This window comes from Centroberyx affinis, unplaced genomic scaffold, assembly GCF_046629955.1.
Source record: "Centroberyx affinis isolate AG114_WGS23_722 - 3 ecotype Tasmania unplaced genomic scaffold, CSIRO-AGI_Caff_v1 ptg002491l_1, whole genome shotgun sequence".
Classification (NCBI taxonomy): domain Eukaryota; kingdom Metazoa; phylum Chordata; class Actinopteri; order Beryciformes; family Berycidae; genus Centroberyx; species Centroberyx affinis.
Window position 1 is genome coordinate 468,253 of NW_027280718.1, and position 21,159 is coordinate 489,411.

General features: G+C 41.8%; 2 protein-coding genes across 2 annotated transcripts; both read left to right on the forward strand.

Annotated features, from left to right (window-relative positions):
• Positions 1–460: 460 nt before the first annotated feature.
• On the forward strand, positions 461–11,682 carry LOC139656519 (NACHT, LRR and PYD domains-containing protein 14-like). Its single transcript, XM_071534125.1, has 9 exons — positions 461–541; positions 1,620–3,288; positions 3,404–3,748; positions 4,446–4,613; positions 4,715–4,885; positions 5,171–5,389; positions 5,502–5,675; positions 6,857–7,030; positions 10,404–11,682. The coding sequence occupies exons 2-9, from the start codon at positions 1,637–1,639 to the stop codon at positions 10,417–10,419; spliced, it is 2,919 nt and encodes a 972-aa protein (XP_071390226.1). The 5' UTR covers positions 461–541; positions 1,620–1,636; the 3' UTR covers positions 10,420–11,682.
• Positions 11,683–11,803: 121 nt separating this feature from the next.
• On the forward strand, positions 11,804–19,281 carry LOC139656522 (elongation factor 1-alpha 1). The gene is made up of 8 exons (XM_071534130.1): positions 11,804–11,894; positions 13,341–13,505; positions 14,859–15,038; positions 15,377–15,673; positions 16,443–16,593; positions 17,061–17,317; positions 17,594–17,828; positions 18,570–19,281. Exons 2-8 carry the CDS (start codon positions 13,362–13,364, stop codon positions 18,692–18,694), a joined length of 1,389 nt encoding a protein of 462 aa, XP_071390231.1. The 5' UTR covers positions 11,804–11,894; positions 13,341–13,361; the 3' UTR covers positions 18,695–19,281.
• The last annotated feature ends 1,878 nt before the right edge of the window (positions 19,282–21,159 follow it).

The window sequence follows — 21,159 nt, forward strand, 5'->3', positions numbered from 1 at the left end:
GAGAGAGAGAGATTTGAGGACCACGTTACCTCCAGGTAAATCCACTACATTTGCTACTTGAGAGACTAGATTATATTGATTACTTGGGAAGGTTTAGATCCCTAGTCTTAGTTAACATCACAAATACAGAATCTTAAATACATTCTGATTTGTCTCTCATCTTTCTGTCTTTTCCATTGATTATGAGTCCATACTCTAAATATAAATATATACTCTAAATAGAAATACAGTTCTAAGTGGGCTAATAAATATACTTAAAAATAACACAAACTCTTAATTGCAATGGCATTAAATCGAAAAATTAGAGAAAAAAATAAATGCGGGCAGGTACATTTTGGGCTGGTTTAGGAGCTTCGTGAGTGGGTTTTCAGTGATTTTGCCTGACCTGGCAACCCTGGTTGAGTGAAGCAGCTATCTCTTAACACTGTACACAGAGTTGTTCTTGCAGTTACGAGTCAGCACGACACGACATCTCCGTTAGGACTTACTACTCGTCTTGTCTTACCTGCGGGACACATTTCTGATCTAAGCGTGTTTCGAGGTAAGTGTGGGTCAATGTACACACGTTATACCAGCGGCAACTACAAACATACTAAGCTACACTAAATTGATCTGTCGTTAGTAGTTTTCATTTTTCTAAAGTTTGGCAAAGTTTGGTATCAGTTCAGTTTCACTAGGGCCAACTTTACTTGAGATTCGTGTCCTAACTTAGCGTTAAGTTTCTTTTCCGTTTTCCTTCCTCTCATGTCTCGCATAACCGTTAAGTTTGAGGTAAGTGTTAATTTACCTTCAGTAAACTAACACAGTAAACATCGTATTGGCCTGTTAGTGCAGAAAAGCCTTTGCGCCAGAAAGAGGAAGTATGATACGAGGGCAGGGCTAGACTACAAGAATATGCCATGAGCTGCCTGAAAGTATTCAGGTTTCATTCCGGTCAAAAACAAACCCAAACTGTCCTATCATCAATAAATGATGCCATATGGCGGCAACATGCAATACAGTGAAGCGTTAACTTTTTAAAATTCAATCTTGCCTTTTTTTTTTCAAGGGTCATCACGACTTTCTCTAATGGCGCGTTCAAAGCTCAGCGATAAAGCCTTGACTACTCGACAGGAAATTGTATAATTTGTAAAGTGTGGATTACATTTCCATATATATATATAAAAATCCTTCACTGATTATAATTAATTACCAGCTGCTTAACAAGAAATTGAGTTTTTACAATTTGTTTTATTCCAATAACCCAATAACCATACGTATGTTGGAGTTTATTACCTCCTATTTAAAAAAAAAAAGATATATTTTTCAGGTAAAGTTTATGCAGTTAAGTGTCCATGAGACATTATTTATGTCTGCTGGAAGATGAATGGGGATTTTCTCAGGAATTAATGCAACCAGTAAGGTTTTAGTCGTCTTTCTCTGCCTTCTGCTGCAGCCTTGATGCAGTGGTGTCTTCCGTTGTGTCTGTTTTTGCCTACACACTCTATAACTTCCGAATTTGAAGTAACACTGTGATCCTTGCAACCAAGCCAACTATCCTTTTTGCACAGAGACAATTTTGATTATATGAAAACTTTTTTTGTTGTTGTTTAACCCACCCCACATCTCTTTTTTTTCAGGGACCCCTACTGCTGTGATGGATCTCCAAAATCAGCTCAAAACCACACTGAAGAGGAAATATCAGAATTTGAATGGGGAGCACTCTGAACACCCAGTACTTCCTGCAAGACTTTGCGTTGAGGGGCCCAGAAAGGACATTTATGGCAGTGGATTATCTGATAACAACCAGCATGAGTTTAGATTTATTGATAAATCACAGCTTCATTTATGGATACTTCACGATACTTTCTCAATCTCAAATATTTTCACATCTGAATGTGAACATAACAGCAGCAAAAGAACAATTCTCACGTCAGGAGTGTCTGGAATTGGAAAAACCACAGCTGTGCAGAGTTGCAGTCTGGAGTGGGCAGAGGGAAAAGGCTACCAAGACATCCACCTCCTGTTTCCTCTCACGTTCTGGGAGTTGAATTTGGTGAAAAGAAAACTGAGCTTCATTGAACTTCTCCGTACATTTTACCCAGAACTGAAGGAACTCAACGTTTCCAACCTGAAAGGACACAACGTGTGGTTTTTTCTTGATGGACTGGATGAGTGTAATCTGCCCCTAAACTTCAGCAGTGCAGCAGTGAGCGATGTGTCACAAGTATCCACAGTGGATGGTCTGGTGACTAGTCTGATCAGGGGGGATCTACTTCCCAATGCCCACATATGGATAACTAGCCGGCCGGCAGCAGTACGACGCATCCCTCTCGACCATTTGCTTAAATTGACTGAGATGCAAGGGTTCAGCGATGAACAGAAGGAGCAGCACGTCAGAACGACCATCCGCAATGACGATCTGGCCAACAAAGTGATCGACCATGTGAAAATATCAAGGAGTCTTGACTGCCTCTGTCAGATACCGCAGATCTGCTCCATCATGGCATGTGTTTTGAAGAATCACTTGCAGGAAGCAGATTGTGGGTTTAAGATTAATCCCATAAATCTGACTCAGATTTATACAAATTTGGTCAATGCACAAGTAACCAACCCAGATAAGACAATTATTGCCAAGCTAGAAAAGCTAGCACTGCAGCGTTTGGGAAAAGGCAATGTAATATATGAGCTTGACCTTCTAGAGAGTGGCATAAGTGTCAGTGAAGCATCAACTTACTCCAGAAAGTTCCCGCTTGTGTTGAAAGAGGAGAGAGGGCTGCAGAACACCACAGTTTATCGCTTTGGTCACTCCAGCATTCAAGAATACTTCGCTGCAGCATATGCCTTGGACAGGGTCGAATCAAAAGACGCTCCATTTCAGTCTGCGCTCTTCCTTACCTGCCGCGCCCTGGTGGATCAGGCGCTGCAGAGTGCGGCGGGACACTTTGATGTGTTCCTTCGCTTCGTCTTCGGCCTCCTGAAGCAACATGGGAGGATGGAGCCCACCAATCCACTGCTTGACTACACCAAGAGTAAGATCCTGGAGAACATTTTGACTGACAGCGCTGTGGGCCTGCTGCACTGTCTGAGGGAGTTCGACAGGCACGTTTTCCTGAGCGATGTCAAGTTCTTCCACAAGACAGACGTGCCGCCGTTCACCGGATTCACACCGACACACTGGGCTTTTCTGTCCCAAAGGACCAGATACTTTGAAGGAGTGCGAGATGTTTTTGAGATGAATGTGTCCGATAGATGTGATGAGAAACTCCTGAGACAACTACCAGCTATTTTGAAATCAAAGAAAGCTATGTAAGTCCATAAGTGTTACTGAATGTGCTGTGTAAATACAGTTGTTTTTAACATTGTCCATTATGTTATGGCGCCTAATATTTGTGACCTGTCATTTACTCCTGTCTCCTTGCAGGCTGCGTTTCTGTAACCTGACAGAGAAATGTTGTCCAGCCTTGACAGCAGTCCTGAACACCGGAGACTCGTACCTGAGAGAGCTGGACCTGGGGTACAACAGCATCCGGGATAGTGGAGTGAAGAAACTCATGGAAGGGTTGGTAGATAAAGACTGCAAACTGAAAACGCTCAGGCTGCAGGGCTGTGGATTGATGTCGCGTGCCTGTGTGTACCTGGCTTCAGTCTTGTGTCACTCCCCCAAACTGAGACAGCTGGATCTCAGTGGGAACGAAATAGGAGATGATGGACTGCTACACCTTGCAAATGGTCTTAAATATCCAGGCTGCCGTTTAGACACACTGAAGTAAGTGACTTTGTGTGATGTGTGTGCAGAACGTTTGTGTATTTTATATGTAACATAATGTTCACAAACAATAGACTTGAGAGTTTATTTATTTGCACATACTGTATAAAAATGTATATACTGTATATATATATATATATATATGTATGTATAAATGTTTCCTGTTGGAAGTAGAGACATCTTGTTGTGAACCAGTCAGAAAACAAGGGTGTGGTAAACCTATGTACAACAAGCACAATACAGTACAAAAAAATAGACTGGGAGATAACCATAATAAGTATTATTTACAATGACAAAAATAATTGTAATTTACTTAACTAATTAAAAAAGCAAATCACAAAGGAAAGTAATATAGATACAAAAAGAATTGCAAAAATTGAGTCAAATCCTTATTGAACAATCAAATGTCAAAGACTCGCCTATTTGATGTAGTCAACATCGCCTCCACACAGCTCTTTCTTGAACATTTGCAGCTGTAAATGAGCTGTAAATGTTCAACAACATCAGTGGAAAGATGACCTACAGCCTAACAAAACAAGCTGTCTCAACGGGAACATGAATACAAGATGCTTAATGTGACAGGGGAATGTCTGTAATCCATGGTGCCATCCTCATTGCGGAAGCAGTCATCTTATTTTTAATCCTTTTTCATATTTGGCGTATCCCTTATGTTGATATGTAATCCTTTTCATAATAGGCTGTCACACTGCAACATTAAGGAAAAGGGCTGCTGCACTCTGGCCTCGGCTCTGCAGAATAATTCCCACCACCTTAAAGTGCTGGATCTGAGCATCAATGCAATCGGAGACAACGGAGCCATTGAGCTCTTCGAAAAAGTTGATATATCAAACCTAACAAAGCTGGAGTGAGTATTTTCCTAAATATTATAGATGCATTCACTTCTGATTGTTCTCATAAGTGGATTGATGCCAGTTGTCCAGTCGTCTAATAATTTCTCTTTGGCAGGATGTATCACTGCAACCTCACAACGTTAAGTTGTGAAAGCATCTGCACAGCTCTGAAGTCTGAATCCAGCACTTTGGTCGACCTCAATTTGAGTAACAGTGACCTGAAGGACTCAGGATTTGAGCTGATCTGCAAAGGCATGTATGCGTGGTGTAGGCTGGAGAAGCTCAAGTAAGGACTCCTTCCTTCTCTCTTTCTACCCTTTATTATTATTTACCATCATAAGCAAAAAAAGGAGTAAAAAAAATTATGGGATTGAAGAATTATCATTTTCACCCCTCAAACTGGTTTATCAGGCCTTCAAAGCAAGGACTGGCAAAAAGTTTGTTAGCTGTTTAAATATGAGCGTAATAGTGCATTTTCTGCAGAATTCAACTAATTACACGAATGTGTTGATAACTTTTATACTCAAATTATTGACTTTTAACAAGATGACGTCCCCTTCTTTCTCCACAGTCTTTCAAGATGTGGCATCACTGGGAAGGGCTGCGTTTATCTGGCCAAAGTCCTGTGTTCGGTCTCCCAGCTCTACAGTGGAAAGTGGGTGCAGCAGTCGGACTGGCAAGCGGTCGAGCTGACAGAACTGGACCTCAGCATGAACTGCCTCAGAGACAGAGGAGTCAAAGAAATGGCTGATGGACTGAAGAATCCCTACGGTCATCTCAAAACTCTCAAGTGAATATTTTTCAGAACCGAGTAGATTAAGCTTGTAAAACATTTTCAGAGGAATTACACTGTACGTTGTTTTAGTGCAGCGTGCCACATCAGAATTTTTGTTTCGTTCCAGCCTGAGCCATTGCAGCCTGACGGAGGATTGTTGTGCGGAGCTTGCTTCAGGTTTTGCCTCGGAAGAAAGCGTTCTCGCCGAGCTGGACCTATCTGGCAACAACCTTCAAGATAAGGGAGTGAAGAGACTCTGCGTGGGACTTCGGAACGCTCATTGTAAAATGGAGAAATTATCGTAAATTGAAATTACTTCTTAAAACGCATTTTTTAACTACAGATTTTTATATAATTTGTTGCTAGCTGTTTTTATTCTTGTTTTAATCTTCTCTAACCGCGGTTGAGTTGTGAGCAAAGTTCTGAGTGAGTTTCTGTGCAATCCTGTCTGCATCTGTGTGCCAGATGAGGGGTGTAAATCAGTGTGGGAGAGGGTCAGCTTGAGGGCGCCGAAGACCAGCCAACACAATTGATAAACTGCTGACTCACCCCTTCAACCTTGACTATATATGGCGCTGTCTGTGCATTCCATCTGTCTGTAAGCTAGTATGAGAAAGGGCCGTTCCTTGCCACAGGTTTAGAGATAGATGGTGGAGATAGATTAATTTGTTACACTACATTCACTCTGCAGGCCTTAGAGCTCAATTCAAAATTTTTTTAGTTGTTGTCTGACTGTTCACATTCATTTTTGGAAGTGACCCATATTTCATTTCAGTTTATCCTGAAATGACCTGATTAACAACAACAAAAGATGTCACTTCTGGACAGTCATGGAAGCCACGGAAATTATGGTCCTAATTGTTTCGAACACTGGTTGATTATGATATGTCCCCTCTAGTTTTCAGATTCAGATTCAGAAAGCTTTATTGTCTATCACAAGCATAACAGAAAATTTGACAAGCTGCTGTGTTTTGTTTGAATTGAAGCATCTCCCTAAATACTAATTAATTTTGCAGACTTGCTGTCTCTCCACTGGCTGCTTGAGTTGTTGTCCTCCATGTTTTTCTGCTCAAATGGATGTAGACTGATCTGTCTAATGGAGAGTGATGTTTAGTATCATATATGAATGTGGTCCGAAATGGAAAGATCAGATTTGATGTGTTTTTTTCTGTTCACACTGAACTAAAACCATCAAACCTGTGTCAGAAAAGAGGGGAAAAAAATCTGAATTGGACCACTTTCAGCTGCAGTGTTAACAGAGCTTTTGTCTCTCTCTGAATGCATTCATGAAATACATTAAACATCACACTCGATTCTTTTGTTAAAGTTGTTATATTCACATCACAACACCTCCCTATCACTGGTCCTTTCAAGTGCATGTCATTAATTTAGCATGACTTTTAGCAGGTCTGCTGTACATTGCAGAAGTGGAATGCACTGGAACCTAGGAGTATCTGAACTACTTTTCTCATCTTTCTCCAGACTGAGGAACTGTGGACTCAACTCAAGGAGTATCCAGTTCCTGACCAACGCCCTGAAGTCAAACCCCCGACGTCTGGCAGAGCTTCATCTGATGGGCAACAACCTGGACGACTCAGGAATCAGATTGCTAATGGAGCTAACGAAGAACACGAAATATGAACTGCACACAATAGAGTGAGTCCTAATCTTGATGATTCCTAAAATTGCTCATCACTGTTTTGACATGAGTATTGTTTTTACATTGTATTGCGTTGCGTTTCAGTCGTCATTTAACAGGCCCTCCTTCATTTCCCCTCGGCACTTGGTAGTACGTAGCATCAAATGTCACATGAGTGGCCACCTGAAGAGCAGGAACACAACGTACTTGCCCTTAAGCAGGCCTAATACTTAATAATGATAATAAATAATGGAAATTACACAGAACAATGAGTAATACAATATTGCAGATTAGTTAATTACATAAATAAGTATAAATCCTCTAAATAATGTTTCTTTGCTTATGCTTACACTGTATATCACTTGTTCCACCATCGTGGGTTGTGCACAGGAAATGATGCACGATGCGCCCCTGAAGTCTAGATTGTTGTTGACTCATTTCCTCGGCCCGAGAGAGTCCCAAAAAGTACACATTCCCCACGGGGGAATCCCGAGGGGAAGTCAACAAGGGCTGGTTAAAATGACTAATGAAACGCACCGTAGGTTTCAAGGTGTGGAGTCAAAGTGTGGAGAGTAAATCATGTCTGTTTTGATTGCTTTATTAATTCAGAGAATCTCAGTACATTAGGAATCCTGCTACCGAGGAGATATAACAGATTGCTGGGCCTCCTGCATGTCCAGCTCATTGTATCATCAAAAATTGATCACAGCAGGCATTCCTGTGTCAGTTCTGTATTCTCTGTCCATTAGGCAAAGCAAGTTTATTTATATAGCACATTTCAGCAACAAGGCAATTCAAAATGCTTTACATAAAACATTAAAAGCATCGAGACAAAATGAAAATGATAAAATTCATATAAAAGAGCCGTATCTGTGCGATTGTGTCAAAACTGGCTGAGGACTTGAAGGCAGTGGTGGAGGTAGACACTGAGGGGGGTTTAGGGGAGAGAAAATGGGAGTAAGTTTGGTCCCAGCAGTGACCAGCTCTTTCATGTGATCAGTGAACTCCAAGAGGGGGGAGGAGGGTGACCTGGATGGGGCCTGGGGGGATGAAGGAGGTGGATCCTCACAGGCTGGTGAGGGGGGTAGAGACTCTTCCTCTCGGCTCTGATGTCTCTCATGATTAAAGCTCTCTTCAGGTGGGGGCCGAAGCGGCTCTCCTTCAAGGTTTCTGCCTCGCTGTGTTATCTCTTCCTCCTGTTTTGATTCCTCTTGTCTCTTGTCCTTGGCAGAGGGAACAGATGGGTGACGCAGGAAGTAAAATAGGTTAGAGGTGAACAATTTTACTCCTGACTTGTTAAGGCAAAGTCCATCTGCCTTTAAAAAGATGTCTGCGGTCCCAGAAAAGGTTGAAATTGTCAATAAAATGCACTGAATGGACGGTACATGCAGTTGAAAGCCATGTGTTCAGTGCCAACAATCTGCTGAATCTCTCAACTCCTCTTCTGACTGGCGGTAGAGGGCCACTGATAAACACCTCAGCATTCAGAGAGCTGGCTGTGTTCAACAGATCAATAAAGTCTCGTTTCAGCAATCCAGACTGTTGTTTTACAACATCATTAGTCCCTATGTGCACTATGATGGTTTTCACAGTTGGATGTGCAGCCATGATATGCAGGATTCTTTCTGTCATGTCAGAGACCATATCCTTGGGAAAGCAGAGTATTCTGGTGTTTTTACTGTGCATGCTTTCCACATCTTTCACAGCAAAGTCACCCACAATCAGAGTTTGAGGCCCAGTCGTTAGCTTTCCCTGTAGCCTTTTACTTTCTGATTTACTCTGTCCTTACCCTGCTGTGTGAAGATGAGAGGTTATCCAGGTCATCAGACGGAGATCCAGGGTCCTGCAGCAGTGGAGCAGATCTGTTCTCCAGTTGCACACATGGTTGTTGGGGAGGCTTGTTGCTAGTTCTCCCTTTTGCAGCTGTCCACGGCAGTGTCCTGCTAAGTACAGGGGTTGAAGAGGCATTCTACCTGGATGATAATGCAGGCCAGCCAGTCGCACCACAAATCTCAGGGCGCTGGGCTCTGTCTGTTACTCGTCCTCCCATTTCCCAGGGAAGTGATTTACTTTTAGGCTTTGCACCAAGAGAGTTCCAGGGAGGACTACCACTTGTAGATTTATTACCCGGTACACAGCCCTCCTGTTTCTTGGTAGTCTTGCTGGTGCTAATTAGCCGTGGGTTAGCATGCTCTTGTCCGCTGTTCTGAGTCCATGGTAAAGTGGTGTCATTCCCACATAGTCCATTTACTTCCACATTCACTTCTAACTGGTGAATTTTGGTTTCCAGCACTGCAATCTTCTGCACAGGCTTGTGCTGTTGGTAGGCCACGCTCACGTAGTACTGAGGAGGTCATAAAAATGTTGAAATATGGCAATAGCCTACTATATCTACAAAGAATTACAGTCCCAGTGATTTATAAGTATCCAGGAGCCGCTGCACGTAGTTTCTCACAAAAGAAAAACAAGAATATCAGCAGAAAAATGCAAACAGAGGCAAGAGCAAGCAGTAAAGCGTCTGCACTATAAGAAAGCAGGAAGCAGAGCTATAGGCTATAACCTGTCCAGTCTAAAATGACTAGTACATCGACTCAAGACCCTTTAGATAAATCTCGCAGTAGATTCGCAACCTGTGGTTCCTCTCAAGGAATGGGTCAAGGAGGATGGAAAACTAGAAAAAGTTTTAATCAGTATTTGAAATGTGGCCTGATAGTTTTATTCTTTATTTGCATTCCCATCAGGGTAAGGAATTAACTTCTTTCAGAGGCACTTTGATTCACTTTGATCCTTTCCAGGGGTAATTTTAACTAACTATAAAGAAAAATATTTGCATTGCATATTGGCAAATAAACATCCAGTTTGTGCCAATAACATTGCTGCTAGGTTGTTTTCTGATCAAAAACCTTAATTTTTCTCACTCAGTGTGCACTAGAAAGAATCCCCTGGTCATAGGCTCCCGCAAACCACCTGTATTGGTCCTCAGAGGACCATAGTCACATTCACAGATGAATATTTGACATCTCACCGACAACATGTTAAACACGTGAAATTGTCCAATTACTGAGACATTTTTTTGCCCCCTTATTTTTAATTTCACAGGAATTTAATGGACTTTGAAGGCCATTTTTCTGATCCCATGTTAATTTATGACCCCGATCCCCATTAGTTTATGTCATAGTGGCTGCAAACCTGCTGGGGTTCACACATAATAAACAACATATTGGACAGCTCAATACAGACAGTAAAATATAGACAAAATGGCCTGGAGCACTGTATCGACTTGTATACAAAAAGAAAGTTAAACTGAAAGAAATTGTTGTTTACATTCAGACATCATCCAAGAAGCCTTCATGTGCTGTTTTTTCCAATCATATAACTCTTATCTTTCAGCGTCACAACAGAGTAAGACGGTGAGAAGGAGACAGCGGACGCAAATCTACTGATGACCGCTGCACACTGAAGCAAACCGAATTGAGACTCCACTTCACTCCACTTATATAGAATGTCTGTACCATCAGCTTGATGGTAGGAGAGTCCTTATATTTCAGTGCATAGCATAGCCACATAGCCAAGTGTCATTCCAACCACTCCTATAACATTCACATTGCTTTTACCTCCTGTGCTTAAAGATGATCCTCACATGTAGACAACACTGAATTTATATACGTAGAGCTTTATGTATAGTCTAGTGCCCATAGTAGGCCGTACATTGTTTACATTGTAGGTGAGGTCCTGTTGTTATTGTACAATGAGTGTTGGTGTGAGATTGCAGGAGTCTGCAAACATTTAAATTTGTTATATTGTGAATATAACAACTGGGGGTTTCTCTCAGACTGAAGTATGCAGACAGGAGCTTATTTTTCAGGGACTAAGATGCAAGATGAAGGACACGACAATCCCTGTACAGTTATTAGTGTACAGACTTCAAGGGGACAGTAGCCATACATACCTAAGCCATAAATATCTAAGAATAGACAGTAAATTGAATTTTCCTGAGTATCATTTCTAAACACAATGTGCATACATTATATACATAATTGGTAAGTGCTGAGAATTGATTTAAAGGGCATAAGAAAATAATTTGATTTTGTACATAAGGTAGGTCTAATTCAGAAGAACACTGGAAGACAGACAGACGAGCAAGGTCACACACATCCTCCATTGCAGCCTTGGGATGTTTCTTTTTTGCTTATAATGTTAATTATTATCATCAAAACTTATTTTTGACCTCCAAGGCAAACTCTTAAAGAAAGTATGTGAATATGCTCTAATTGCATCTTGCAAAGCCAAAGGTCAATTAGCAAGTCAAAAGGTTTTTATGAATGCTATTATTTTGCTACTCTGTATAATGTGTGCATGACATTTTTTGTTTTGTTACTATAATATCAAGAAGTGCCTTAATCCTAAGAAGCGCAAAACTATGTTTCTTTGCTTAATTTACAGGTTATAGTGTATAGTACTTTGCATTTTGGTATCCAGAAACAACTGAAGGAAATTGAATGACAGAGGTTGCAGTATGTCTGTCAGTGATGTATGTTCTGTGTTAAGTCTTTTTCTGAGCCTGTACCCACAGTATTACTCATGTTCTGATGCTGTAGCTGGGTTGTAATGATGCCTCTGTTACCACAGAACATTTTGCTTAATAAAAGCATCACATTTGTTTTTGTTCAAAGAACTGTGCAGTGTTTTTATTGGTGTTTGTTACAGCGCCACTCCATCTAGTGGCGAAACGTGGCTACTTCTCCAAGAGGGGTTCAGTAACTGACGCGTTTGACGCCAGTTGACTTTAGCGGTACTTTGGCTTCATCCTCCAAATATAGCGCAGCAGGCAGCATCTCCTGTACCGTCGCACTGTGCAAATAACACACTGCTGAAGCGAAGGTAGGATATCTCACAGCATTTCTCCATGCAACACACTATCGAATAACACGCACTGTTGTCAGCATCATTTCATGGCTGTGTTTCAGAGGACTGACAGCGTCGTGCATGTCTGTAGTATTATTACATAAGTGCGTTATACTGCGACGCGAAATTAAGATTTGGTGTGTGGCTTTGATGGCATGGAAATCAGATTTTAGGCGAGCGGCGCCAAAGCGCGCAGAGGGGTGTGGAGGGCACCACAGTTTGCTGTTTGCTTATTAGGCCTGTATGGCGCAGTTTCAGTGAAGAATATTCCACCCGACTGTCATGCGGGAATCTTTTATCTCGAACAGACTGCCGCCACAGTACAATAACGCAAGTGTTGTGGAAAAAGTCTGCAAGGTTATTCCACAGATATGAATACATCTAAACTCTGCAGGACAATGGTTGTTGACTGTTCACTGCGGCATTGTCTCGCATAAATGATCTTTTCTTATATATTTAGTGCATTCTGGTACCTTTTATTAAACACTACAAATAAACTAAAGCAGGGTTCTGTTCATTTTACTAATATCTGTTTGGTGCTTTCATGTCAAAGCCAGATCTGAGCCTCATCATATATGCTTAGCAGGTGTACAGGGTTGGCAAGGTGCTGTCTGTCCTGTGTTGTATTGGCTATTGTGTACAGTATGGTTGCCTCCTTTTGAAAAATGAAACCCCCGTCGACTCCTGCACTCCTTTATCTCCAGTGATAAGACCACAGCAGCAGTAAACTGTGCGAAAGAAATGGCTGATTTTCCCATAACACCAAAATATGTTCTCAAAATGGAGGCAGGTAGTGGTAAGGATGCAGTGAGATAAAGTTTAGTCATCATCACGGGGGTTAAAAAATCGTGTTGACCGAGGTGTGTGCGTGCGTGCGCGCGTGCGTGTGTGCGCGCGCCAGTGTGGGAGAGACTGATGCAATAGTCGGCCAACTGTCACGAGCTTACTTCGTTGCTTAGCACACTAATTATCTAAACAAAGCAGACAGTAAGGGGACAGGGGTAAGATAAGTACCCCCCCATCCCCCCCATCCAAACTCACTTAGTGATGATCATTGCAGGCCAATTTCAATTTGTATTGAAACTTTCACCTTATATGTATAGAGATGAAAGCAGAAGAGAGTTATCAAGGAGTCATCAGTCAATCAATAGTCTTATTGATTGACTGATGACTCCTTTCTGCTTTGCTCATCATGACACTGAAATTCCACCAGATGAAACTCAACATCCAACATTGGCCTAGTATGATCATTATTGTGTCAGCAAGTTTTATAGCTTCACTGAGACAGCCTAATACCAAATTGGCAGGTGAGTGCAGGTGTGTGTGTGTGTGTGTGTGGTTGAGGGATACTGTGGGTGCATAGTCTCCTCTGTCTGTATTCCTGTAGTTGACTCCTCTCTTGCCCCTGCTGGTATTCCTCAGTATCTTCCAGGGCGAGCGGCTATGGGGAAGGAGAAGCTCCACATAAACATTGTGGTGATCGGCCATGTCGACTCAGGCAAGTCCACCACCACCGGCCACCTCATCTACAAGTGTGGCGGCATCGACAAGAGGACAATCGAGAAGTTTGAGAAGGAAGCTGCCGAGGTATGACACAGGCAGCTGAGTACTTTGGTGGAAATGATGGTCTCTATTAGGATTTTCCCACTGCGTTAAGTGTACTGCAGATTGTTTTCAAAGGATGCTGGCAGGCATCTCGTCATTGTCCTTTTGTTTGCTGTCCCCTGCGGTGTCCTGTCCTGTGCAGTTGGGTGTCTTGTCTTGTCTAATCAGGGTCTCGTACCATTAGCTGGCTACTCTGTCCGCCCTGTCCTGTCCATTTTTGTGTCTCGTCCTATGTAATGTGCACTCTGTACCATTAGATGGCTATTGTGTTGTCATGAGACATCTTTATAGCACAAGCAAATGTTTTATTGGATTGGCATTATTACTTAAGTTTGGAAAAAGGCTGCACTTTTATGATAATTTTCCAAGGTTGTAAATTTAGCCTAGTCTGCAGCCCAGATAGCCTGCAGCACATTTTTCCAAATTTCAGTGCCTCCTGATCAGCATTTATCATGACTTAGCAGGATTTGATTATTCATAATTGATCCAACAAATAATCGATTCATTCAATACTGGCCGTCTCAAACGTTCACAGACTGGGATTGATAATGAGATCAGTTGCATTATATCACCTGAATAGTCATGTGAAATGCTGAGTATGAGTGTTACCTCACATTATGTTGTCTCAAAGAAACATTTTTGCTTCTCCTAAATGGTAGTAGATAAGTTAAGATGGAGCATCTTTATCAGACTGCATGTGATTTTGAAAAATTAGCAGCCTGCAGTCTAGGCTACATTTCACAAAGCCGCATTTTTCCCCTCAAACTTGCAAGTAATGGTGCAAATCCCATAAAAGTTTGCTTTTGGTAAATGCATTCAAAGACGCAGCATGACTAGACAATAGTGACCTAATGGTGCAGGGCACACATTACACTGGACAAAACCCACATAAAGTGACAGCCACCTAACAGTACAAAGCCTTCAGTACACAGGACAAGATTTGAATTGCGCAGGACAGGACACAAAATATTCTAACTCCTAATTGCTCAGATTGCTCAGATGTTACCCATAGTAAGTAGTCAAAGCTTTTTTTTAGAGCAAGCCCAAGAGCAAGATGATAATCATAATGAAAGTTATCATGATTACTCACATTTATGACTAGCGTTTTCAGATTTTATCCTCCATGATTTGCTTGAGTAGGAAGGATTAAGTCATAAACAATAATTGAATTGGTTTAGGAGAATGATTGCATCGGGAACCATCCATGCTAAAAATGTATGCCGTTATGGTGCTATCAGGAGCTGTGGACAAAAGCATCTATCAAAGGGCAAGGTATTTTATGTAAATAGAAATGTGATATGTCTGCGTGTTATTTCCCTCTCCACATTCCCCTAGATGGGAAAGGGCTCCTTCAAATATGCCTGGGTTCTGGACAAGCTGAAGGCAGAGCGTGAGCGCGGCATCACCATTGACATCTCCCTGTGGAAGTTTGAGACCAGCAAGTACTACGTGACCATCATCGATGCCCCGGGACACAGGGACTTCATCAAGAACATGATTACTGGGACGTCCCAGGTAGAGGGAGAGTGAGAAGAAGGGGGAGAGGAGTAGAAAATGACACAGCAAGATGGAGAGAGAAAGAACAGTGGAGGAGGAAAACAGTGAAAGGAAGAGAAGGAGATAGGATGGAAAAAGGGGTTTGAAGTGGTAGAAAAATGTGATAGTGAAGAAGAAACGGCATGACTGCTTTGTTTCACTTGCCAAGGTCTTGACCAAGATTATGTTCGCTACACTGAAACTACTATTCTTAGCACACTACATGATTTCAAATAGACGTGAGGCAACTCTAGGATTAACATTCAAGTTGCTTTAAGGGATTTTTCATATCTCCTCACCTCCCACCCCCTTCTCAGGCCGACTGTGCCGTGCTGATCGTGGCTGCAGGCGTCGGTGAGTTCGAAGCTGGCATCTCGAAGAACGGCCAGACTCGTGAGCACGCCCTGCTGGCCTACACCCTGGGAGTGAAGCAGCTCATTGTGGGCGTCAACAAGATGGATTCCACCGAGCCCAACTACAGCCAGAAGCGCTACGAGGAGATTGTGAAGGAAGTCAGCACTTACATCAAGAAGATCGGCTACAACCCCGACACGGTGGCCTTCGTGCCCATCTCCGGCTGGAATGGGGACAACATGCTGGAATCCAGTCCTAACGTTAGTCTAGAATGAGACCCTAAGTATAATGAATGTACAGAATTTTGTCTTATTGGGATGTATAATGGGACAGAGACATGTTGAAAACTTAGAGGAATTAGCAGTACATACTAGAGCTGCAACGATTAATCGATTAATCAATTAGTTGTCAACTATTAAATTAATCGCCAACTATTTTGATAATCGATTAATCGGTTTGAGTAATTTTTTAAAGAAAAATAAGTCAAAATTCTCTGATTCCAGCTTCTTAAATCTGAATATTTTCTGGTTTCTTTACTCCTCTATGACAGTAAACTGAATATCTTTGGGTTGTGGACAAAACAAGACATTTGAGGACGTCATCTTGGGCTTTGGGAAACACTGATCGACATTTTTCGACATTAATCGAGAAAATAATCAACAGATTAATCTGTCTCAATGAAAATACAATGACAATGAAAATAATCGTTAGTTGCAGCCCTAGTACATACCAACATACAGTATATGATATGAGGACAACAGGACCTCACATAAAACCCATGTTGAGACTTAATATATTATGAGTGAGTTTTATCTAAATTTAACTAATTAGTTGTAAAACACACACACACACACACACACACATTTTATCTCTGTATCAACCAAAATAACAGCTGTAGAGGTGATATGGGTGTGTGGGAACCTTCTTTCTCTTAATGTATTTTAGACTTTAACTTATTCCTTTACATATAAGTCGAAGCCTGCTTCATCTCCAGTCACGATAAACTTCTGAGCCTCTGTGTCCCCGTAGATGAGCTGGTTCAAGGGCTGGAAGATCAACCGTAAGGACGGCAACTCCTCAGGCGTCACCCTGCTGGAGGCTCTGGACGCTATCCAGCCCCCCACCCGCCCCACTGACAAGCCCCTCCGCCTGCCGCTGCAGGACGTCTACAAGATTGGAGGTGAGGGCGGCGGTGGTGGTGGTGGGGGTACTTTATGTATCAGTTCAGTTCATAGGAAACGTGGAGGGGCTCTTGGAAGTTTAGGGAGATGCTCGTGCTCCAATTAACAAATTGTTCAAAAGTATCATTGGTAGATTATATGTTACAGGTATTTTGGGGAATGAGAACACCCTGTGACAAAGCGAGAACAAAACTGAGTGAGGTCCTAAAAGAATTCCCACTGGCTCATGATGTCCTAAAAACGATTGTCAGCCATTTTTTCTGAGCACACAGTCTTCAAGAACCACTTGTGCATCTAGCCTAGTTGTTGAGACTTCAGACTGACGATTGATATCAGTTTCATTCCTGCAAATTTTAACACATCCTTGTATTGTTCTAAGTATTACAGGCAAGTGTCAATTTTGCTGTTTTTGCAGTACAAACCTTTTTAAATTTGATATCCTGCTGCTAACCCTCTCCTCTGCCAGGTATTGGCACAGTTCCGGTGGGCCGTGTGGAGACGGGGATCCTGAGGCCCGGCGTGGTGGTGACCTTTGCCCCCGTCAACGTGACCACTGAGGTCAAGTCTGTGGAGATGCACCACGAGGCGCTGACCGAGGCGCTGCCTGGGGACAATGTGGGCTTCAACGTCAAGAACGTGTCCGTCAAGGACATTCGCCGTGGCAACGTGGCTGGAGACAGCAAGAACGACCCGCCACAGGAGGCAGCCGGCTTCACCTCTCAGGTCGGCATAGAGGAGTGACACTGCAGTAAAGAATTACTCATCATACTTGTTTAATTTGAGTTAAAATAATTCAAAATCGTGGATCATAGGCATTAGATTATCTGGAATTACCAGGAGACCATGGTTAAGAGATAAGCAGTATGTCAAATGTTTTTGTTGCGATAACTGTTTGTGTCCTTGCATGTTTTGTGTGTGTGTGTGTGTGTGTGTGTGTGTGTGTGGGCCTGCGCCTCTTCGTGTGCCTTTACATGTGTGTTTGTCTGTGCTGTTCCCCAGGTGATCATCCTGAACCACCCTGGGCAGATCAGCGCTGGCTACGCCCCTGTGCTGGACTGCCACACTGCCCACATTGCATGCAAGTTCGCTGAGCTCAAGGAAAAGATCGACCGTCGCTCCGGTAAGAAGCTAGAGGACAACCCCAAGTTCCTGAAGTCTGGGGATGCTGCCATCGTGGATATGATCCCCGGCAAGCCCATGTGTGTGGAGAGCTTCTCTGAGTACCCACCACTGGGTAAGTCACTGCTCTCTTCCACGGTTTGTGCTTTTGGTTCAAGCCGCAATGCCATAAAAATTATTTGTTGTCATTTTCACTTAATAAGGTGATTATGAGTTAAAACCTGTGGTGGAAAAAGTACTCAAATCCTTCACTTAAGTATTGGTAGCAATACCATAATGGAAAAATACTTAATTAAAAAGTAAAGGTTCTGCATTCAAAAGTTTACTTAAGTAAAAATATAGAAGTATTAGCAGTAAAATGTACTTTAAGTAAAATTATGCATTCTGAAGAATGGTCCCTTTCATAGTGTTAAATTACCATCAAAAGTAAGTATAAAGTATCACATAATGGAAAGTGCCAGTACCTCAAAATTGTACTTGGATTGTACAGTACTTATATGTATGTAAATGTATTTAGTTACTTTCCATCTCTGGTTAAAACCAAACATTAGTACTCATGTTAATGTTGTTATCATCAGCCCCTACTTTAATCAGAGATGACAAATTATTTAAGTGATCACTTAGTTTTTAAGATACAGTAATGTGACCAGAAAGTAAAAACCCTCTACCTCATCCTTTGGTCAGATGACTGTTGCTATCCTCTAATGGTCAGATGAGGAACAACAGCTCTTTTCACCACAATCAGGCATTGAAGGCATTTTATGACTACATGAGCACAGGAGTTTCTTATCAAATAGCTATGCATGTAATCCAGTGTGATGTGTGTAATCGTCTCCTCCCATGATGCTCCCCTCAGGGCGTTTTGCAGTGCGTGACATGCGTCAGACGGTGGCGGTGGGGGTGATTAAGGGCGTGGAAAAGAAAGCTCCCACCAGCGGCAAGATCACCAAGTCTGCCCAGAAGGCGCAGAAGGCCAAATGAACGTTGTGCTGGGCTGCTGCCCCAAACGCTCAGCATGGCCGAAGACATACAAGCACCCCACTCCTTCTGCACACCATAGTCAGTGTCTGGTCTATTATCACAATGCATCGCAAAAGCAGGCGAAGGAAAAAACAATAGTTACATAATCTGTTAGCAATTAAAGTTGTAGTTTAATGTAGGTTTTATTGTCATTTGGGTTGTGGCAGAACAACACTACAAGTTTGCATTACAGTTCCCTCCTTGTGTGCCGTTGTAGTTAGAATTAAGCCGCTTTATCTAGCCAACAAACTTAGCTGCTTAGCACCGGTAATAAGGCAAAGACGTTCTTTTTGCCAGTTCAGTGCTGTGTTGTGCTCTGTGTTCTAGCTTTAAAAGAGAAATGCTTACTAGCCTGAGGTAGATTGGCTACTTGCATGTTCCCTGTTTGCACCTTAGAGAAACAAGCTTCAGAAAGTCTTAATCTGAAACCTGAAATCATCAAACCTAGCACTTTGCTTGACTTAAGCTCTCTTGCAGTAGCTCTATTAAACGTTATAGTTACTGTATAGTTCCTGCACCTTAATCAGTGTACTTTGTGAGCACATCTTCATAACATTAAAGATGTTGAAACTGATGTCTCTTCCTTTTTTCTGGTATCAATGCAAAATCTGGGATTTAAGTCTATGCTCCTGAACCAGTGAGGAAAGAACCATTCAGTTTGAATGAATGATGGTGAGAAAGCATGAAGCCAAACTCTTGCTAGAATTTCCTTTATTGATGTATGAGAATAAAAGTTCATTTGCATTTTCATGACATTACAGGCTTCATGAATCTAACTGAGATTATTACTAGTGTGTAAATATGTGCACATAATTTAAATAAATTAGAAGAAATGAGACAATGTTGAAGGCCAGTTTTATGTCCAGTAGCAAAATGATCTCTGAATACAAAAATGTGAAATGCCCAAGTCAGAGAAAATGAAATCAAGACGGTGAAACCATTTCCGTTCAGAGGACACAAATGCACATCTTAGAAAAAGAACAGCGGATATGGAGATGAATAGGAACCACAGAAGCAAGGCACCATATATGTACTGCACATTTTGTATACTTCAAATCAGAGTTGGGCTCATTTTACTTTCAATGTAATCATTTCGAACTGTGTATAGAAATTGTTATTCACTTAACGATGATAGGGCATTCATTATCAGTTATAAATAGGTTTGGATATGACAACCTTCTCATGCAAAATGTTTTTTAAATATCTGAAGGAAAGAAAATCCACCTCCTGAATTGATTGTACTGAAAGTGAACTGACCCCAATCCTACTTCACATATTCTGGTAAAGCCTTTGATATGGATCTTCAACCTTCACTGAGGTACTGCTAGCGAATGGCGTGATTTGTCACCATTGAAGCTTTGGATGCTGTAGAGTCATTTCCCTGCATCTTATGATAGGTTTCCTTCACCTTGCTAGACAACCACTTGTCCTTACCTGCCGTACCTGATTCTGTACCATGCAACAGGAGGAGTTAAGTTGGTTGTTGGTGTTTATCATTAGTCATCTTGTTGTCACACTGCTTGGCAGTCTGAGCAATAGGTCTTGCACTGATAAGAATAAGGAAATAGGCAATACATTCTACAGCATGTCCACTTCAGGGAAGCAAAAATAATCCCACAGTACAATGTATGAAAAAAAAAGTGAACCGTTGACCTTGATTTAAACAAGAAACCTTCCTTTCATGTAAAAACAGGGTGGCAAAAAGCCAAACACGATAAAAAGTTATGCTTATGAACATTTCTTCTTTCAGTGTATTTGTTTCCAGATCAAAACAGACAAAGTGCTTTGCCAAAACACACATATTCCAATGACACAAACAGTTTTTTAGACCAAGAAATGACATTCAAGATGCGTTTCAATCCATGGTTGTCATCAGCTGGAAAACCAACCGACTGATGCATAATTGACCTGAAAATAAGCAACTACTGCTCCTCTTTCTCTCTACTGGACTGTACCTTACACTATAGGAGCTATCTTCTACTGCACAATGGATACATAATGATGCAGCTGGCTGTGTGTGTGTGTGTGTGTGTAAATGTGCATGCATGTCTGTGCATGTGCGTATAAATGTGCGTGCATACGTGTGTGCAAGAGAGGACTGTATGTGCTCTGCACATGGTGCACCTCATACTGTAGCTGACTGTTGGCAGAAGTGACATCAAATCAAAGACTTGGCACTTACAGCAACTTTGATATTTGTCTTTTCTATTTGGGTTTCTTGCTGTGTTGTGCTGAGTTAGGGTTAAGGGTCATGGTTGTCAATCAAGAGTTTCATTCCAAAATGAAATCTCCACCATCTGATAAACAAAATGAAAATAAATTATGGTACTTTTGAAAGGATAGTGGGCAACCTAAGTCCTTGGTTGTCTGATAACACTTTTATAATTTAGGGATTTAGGGATCAAAAGATGATGTTGTTTTTTTTT

Coding starts and splice junctions, on each gene's coding strand:
- LOC139656519 (XM_071534125.1), top strand. CDS start 1,637: ATGGATCTCCAAAATCAGCTCAAAACCACACTGAAGAGGAAATATCAG. Junction 3,289..3,403: donor TTGAAATCAAAGAAAGCTAT/GTAAGTCCATAA, acceptor GTCTCCTTGCAG/GCTGCGTTTCTGTAACCTGA. Junction 3,749..4,445: donor TGCCGTTTAGACACACTGAA/GTAAGTGACTTT, acceptor TTTTCATAATAG/GCTGTCACACTGCAACATTA.
- LOC139656522 (XM_071534130.1), top strand. CDS start 13,362: ATGGGGAAGGAGAAGCTCCACATAAACATTGTGGTGATCGGCCATGTC. Junction 13,506..14,858: donor TTGAGAAGGAAGCTGCCGAG/GTATGACACAGG, acceptor ACATTCCCCTAG/ATGGGAAAGGGCTCCTTCAA. Junction 17,829..18,569: donor CTCTGAGTACCCACCACTGG/GTAAGTCACTGC, acceptor TGCTCCCCTCAG/GGCGTTTTGCAGTGCGTGAC.